At 45.5% G+C, this 5,455-nt stretch overlaps 1 protein-coding gene across 1 annotated transcript in view; it reads left to right on the top strand.

The window, feature by feature from the left end:
• Positions 1-4,619: 4,619 nt before the first annotated feature.
• The window catches only part of LOC134457886 (sodium- and chloride-dependent glycine transporter 2-like), a 28,841-nt gene continuing 28,005 nt past the window's right edge, over positions 4,620-5,455 (top strand). The window contains exon 1 of the mRNA XM_063209891.1: positions 4,620-5,096. Coding sequence (XP_063065961.1) covers positions 4,922-5,096 — 175 coding nt within the window. The 5' untranslated portion in view covers positions 4,620-4,921. The remainder of the gene's footprint in view (positions 5,097-5,455) is intronic.

The raw sequence follows: 5,455 nt of genomic DNA, 5'->3' as shown, positions 1-5,455 counted from the left end.
TGGTTGCTCCGTGCCTGCAGCAAGCCTAGGGGTCGCTGTCGAAAGAGCACAGCCCTGAATGGAGCCTGCACGCATCCGCTGGCGCCCCTATAGTGCAGTACCACCCGGGGAAGTGGCGACTCTGTTACCCATTACATTCTCTCCAAGAACTGGAGGACTGAGCCAATCAGAGACGCGTTTCTTCGAGAGCAGGAGGAGTGAGCCAATCAGAGACGCATTTCCACGAGAAACACGGAACACTCTCTCGTTTCTCCACAAGCCACCTTGCCAGCTTGCAAAAACGTCTTGAAACAAAGCAACCAGAGCGTTTTTTAAAACAGGACCAACGCGTAACACATTCAATAACATTGGGGAACACGGCAGTATTAATGAAATAACGTTGAGAGGCGATCTTTAAAAAGTATAAAAAGTTTTGCTGGATTCACTTTGTATTAGTCTTTTTCCTGTTTCACAAAGGTAGGCAGCAGCCTGACAAAGCCATGCAATGATTTTACATCCAAGTAGTATGCACTACAGCCCTTCATATATATACATTTCAAATAGGGTGGTATCGGTATGGTATCGGTATCGGCCGATACTGCACAACCAGGTATTAGGTATTGGTATTGGGGGCAAAAAATGGTATCGGTGCAACACTAGTTTTTTTTAATGGTCAGCAGCCGCACGTTCTTATTNAACTCCGCATGAACGATTGCACACCCCTGTCCGTGAAATAGGCCTAAATAAAGTTATTAAAACAGTCCTACGTGGACCATGGCCGATTGAAACGTCTTCCATGGAAAATCAAGGTCGCTCATTTAGATGAGGCAGCGCAAATCGATTGAACACCCGATTTGTCACTCGCACAACTTTTTGGGAGTCAGGCCGATTTCCTGCTCAATCGCAGGTCAATCGTGAGTCACGCATCGTGTAGTGTACACGGGGTAACGACAAGCGATTTCGACTCATGATCGTGCAATCGCAGGGTCGCAAGAAAATCAAAACTGTTTGAAATCCTGGTCGTGCCTCGTGCCAATATCGCACAGTTAAAGCAGTGCTACAACTGATTTGACACTACACATGCACAAGTTAATAGGGCCGTGCGATTCGCTCTTGATCGCGTCCTCATCTCCACCTCAGGTGCGCATGTTCCCTCCTCTGCAGCCCCGGGAAACATGCGTGTCGTGTCGCACAGTCGGACCATTCTGCTCGCATCCGACTGTCGGCTTGTATAATGTGAGAACATGAGTCATGAGATATGAACTTTTAAATAGCGAAATGTCCTCGTGCAGTGTGAGCAGGAGCTTAATACCCACGACGGAAAATATCGCACAGTGTATGCCCGGCTTAAGGCTAAGCCTACCGATCGCTCATCTCGAGGAGGCAACTCATCTCGACAGAACACCGGTGTCCTGTCTATATGAGCGACCCATCGAGATGTGATTCTCTTCGCTACTGAGCATGCGCACGCATGCGCACACCCTCGCGGTGGTTTTCGCGGGTGATTGCCCATCGAATTGTGAGACCGCAAGTTACGACAGGATCCCCTGAGACTGTCAACAATAGTGACTCAAACTGTAACGCAAGTTATGATCCCCTGAGACTGTCAACTTTAGTGACTCAAACTGTAGCGCAAGTTACGATAGGATCCCCTGAGACTGTCAACTTTAGTGACTCAAACTGTAGCCTATGTCCTCCTGAGGTTACCACCAGTCATCCATAGGCTAGTTAGCCTACCGACTGTCATGGACTGAAAGTTACGACACCGGTATATCCCCTGGGGGGGAAACGGGAAATAGCGTGGATCATCCAGCAGATCATTGGAAAATCTGCGAAATAGCGTGGCCTCGTACATTTGCTACTTTGTTGCCTAACCGTAATCGCTCACACACTCAGCCTCGAACATTGTAACATCGATCAGAGTTATGTAGAGGAGGCGTTCTCATTGCAAAATGGAAAAAATCGCCACCTCTGATTGAGCTGTCAAAATGCTCCCTCCACCCTTTTCACTCAAGAATTTGAATCGACTGCATTGTAAAATGCCTCAACATGGTAATAAGAAATGCACTGGTGGGGATGTTGTGAAAATATGATTCCGGTCATTAAAAGACAGACATCTGCCAAAACAAAGCCACAATACGCTATCTGTTATCTGGGAATATCTGAACCGCGTTTGTTTAGGCTATGCCCTTACATGATTGCATGTAGCAATTTGCCTTGCGAGCCCATGTCGCATTGAAACCAAACCAACAGCAAATGACTGCATTAAACAACCCGTAGCCAGGCCCTGATCCCAAACACTTTCTCCAGTATTTGCGCAAACTCAACTCAGTCTCTTTCATATGGCACGTTTCTTAACTTGCTCAAACGAGAGGCTCACGGTTGTCAGCAGCCGCATGTTCTTATTAAACTCCGCACGAACGATTGCACACCCCTGTCCGTGAAATAAACAAAGTAATGGTTATTAAAACAGTCCTACGTGGACCGATTGAAACGCCTTCCGCGGAAAGTCAAGGTCGCTCATTTAGATGAGGCATCGCAAATCGATAGAACACCACTATCGAATAGGGCGACCGGTCGCTCATCTCGACGAGGCAACTCATCTCGACAGAACACCGGCTGAAAAGTGATCTTCAGGGTCGTTGCCAGAGTCGTTGTCAAGTGTGGGCTGGGGGGATGAGGGAGCTGGAGAGATAAGGAGTTTGGTGCAAGGTCACAGGTTCGAGACTGTAAACGTTTGGGTGAATTATGCTGCATTTTGCAGGGGCAAGCAGGTGGTTTAGCACAGTGGTTCTTAACCTTTTTTCCTCAACGCACCCCCTTACCTGTGCCCAAGACAAGCCGCGCACCCCCAACCCCAACTTCTGCAAGTGTATATGCACTAAAAAAAAAGATTAAAGTGATTCATTACAATGATTCTTGCTTGAGACATTCATCAATACCTTAATGACTTTACATGGGGACCAAAATATGTTTTAATTTATTTTTAGTTTATAATGTTCACTAGCAGAATTTTGGTCACAACCTCAACACAAACAAAACTGCGCACCCCCTGAAATCTGTGGCACATCCCCATGGGGTGCCCGCACACCCCAGGTTAAGAACCACTGGTTTAGCATACACTGTTGGAGGTTTTAATATTAAGTGTCTCTCTGTGCTCTGTCACAAGAATGTGCATGTTTATAGTTAAGCCTGCTGTGTCTGATAACTGGTGCCCGCAAAATACCTTGGGCTACATACAGAGAGACTCTGATTCAACAGAAGACATCCGGAAAGCGTATGTTTTAATATCTGTAGCATACGTGTCAGAGCACTCAACTTTAGTGTACGTGTCAACTTTTTGTATACGTGTCTGATGTAGAGGTAGGCTATATAAACTTGTTCCACCATTTTGTCCTTTGTCATTTTTTCGCGACATAGGATGCTGTTCAGTGAGAACCTTACTTCGACTCAAGACCTTGACATTTTTTTTTTACACTCTATTTTCTTTATTTCTTTACTTTTTCTTAACCTTTTGTAATCTCACTTTTTCTACAATATATTGTATCCTGATTTGAACCTTTTATTACGAAGAAGTCAAGACTTATTTTCTTTTTGCAAGTGAGTCAAACACAACGCAGAGCTTCCAGCCTTCAATTTTTGAGAGAATTTGAAACATCCAAAAATCTAACAAGACTCAGTCTGGACTGTGGAGGATGACCTCTCTTACCCCGGCATGGTATTCGTATTGATGTGGGAGGCACAAACCAGTGTTTGAAAATAGCAAATATCGATTGTGTGTGTGTGTGTGTGTGTGTGTGTGTGTGTGTGTGTGTGTGTGTGTGTGTGTGTTTGTGTGTCTATGTGTGTGTGTGTGTGCGCGTGTGCGCGTATTCGTGCCTATGTGTGTGTGTGTGTGTGTGCGCGTATGCGTGCCTATGTGTGTGTGTGTGTGTGGGTGCGTATGCGTGTGTGCATGTGTGTGTGCGTATGGGTGTCTGTGTGGAGGTCTGGGCTGGGACAAAAAATAAACTCCAACAAGGGCCAGTCTCTAAAAAAAATGCAAAAAAACCTGTTGGTAGACACGTTGTCCTTCAATCCTGTGTGTAATTATGACACCAAGAACATTTTTAGCACATTTTGCCCGCAGCAAGCTGTAGCCTTGGGGCACCAGGCCCCCGTCCCTGACTGCATGCAAATAGGCCAGTGCAGAGCCATCTAATAACAGAGTTGCGCAAACCGGGGACCAGGAAGTCGGTTGGTGATGTGATTCGCGTAGATTAAAATCTTTCTTAACAGTAAACTTCTGTTCGTTGGAAACTAACACAGAACCATCACATACCAAACAAAGATTAAGTACAAACAAATTACATTACCTTTACCACATTTTCTGTGTTCTACGGCCACCTCCTAGAACTAAGTAACTTCTAATAGAACTAAAGTCAATGGGGATTTCCATGTTAACGCTCCATGAGGCTCCATGAGAGCCGCCATTGCTGTGGAAAGATTGGTCCATAGAGGTCTATGGGAGTGACGTGACTCTGTTATTAGATGGCTCTGGGCCAGTGCAGTGGTGTTGTCACCATGCTAAGCCCTCCCTCCCCAACCACTCAACTACAACTTCTTATTCAAACAAGGGGGTTGCTTTTCACTAAGCCGTCCAGGTGACCAACACTCCAGTGGACTAACACCGCACCACACCTCATCTCATCTCATCAACAGAGGAACACCATTTTACATCTGCCATTCGCAGCACCTTCACTGGATTTCCCATTGACGGAGAGATAATTGCATTGCATTGCATTGAATTACATTACATTACTCATTGTTGTATTACTTTTAGCAGATGGTCTTCATCCAAAGCGACTTGGACAAGACCTAGGCTATACAAACAAAATAGACCACTGTAAGTGATAGCTAGTAGGCTACCTGCCATCAGTCAGTGCCAATAGCGAGTAGTATCATGCAGTCCGGCAAAGACGACTACTTGAGCGTGGCCACCGCAGCTGAGCAGGGAGGACAGCCGCAGAGGGGCACCTGGAGCAGGAGGATCGAGTTTGTCCTGGCCTCCATCGGCTATGCTGTGGGGCTGTCCAACATCTGGAGGTTCCCTTACCTGTGCTACAGAAATGGAGGAGGTAAGAAGGCACCTGAAACAATGAGTTGTGTTAACTATTATGCATATATGCAGTTCAGTATCCTAAATATGATGGGTATTTTAAGTATCCCGAATTTGTGTTTGAGCATATAAACACCTTTGTCTGTCTGTCTGTCTGTCTGTCTGTCTGTCTGTCAGTCTGTCTGTCTGTCTGTCTGTCTCTCTCTCTCATTCTATTTCTATCTGTCTCTGCCTAACAACTGTTAACTGACAACATTTGTTTCTTTTCACTTAGCATTCATAACTAAAGTAAACTAAAGTTGTTAGATGTGACTATCAATGACATAGTAAAACTGGAAAAGACAATAAAGTGCCTGACTATGCAGGGCTGCTGATACT

The sequence above is a fragment of the Engraulis encrasicolus genome, chromosome 11 (genome assembly GCF_034702125.1).
Source record: "Engraulis encrasicolus isolate BLACKSEA-1 chromosome 11, IST_EnEncr_1.0, whole genome shotgun sequence".
NCBI lineage: Eukaryota > Metazoa > Chordata > Actinopteri > Clupeiformes > Engraulidae > Engraulis > Engraulis encrasicolus.
The sequence above is the reverse complement of the archived record's forward strand: the minus strand, read 5'-3'. Positions and strand labels throughout refer to the sequence as shown.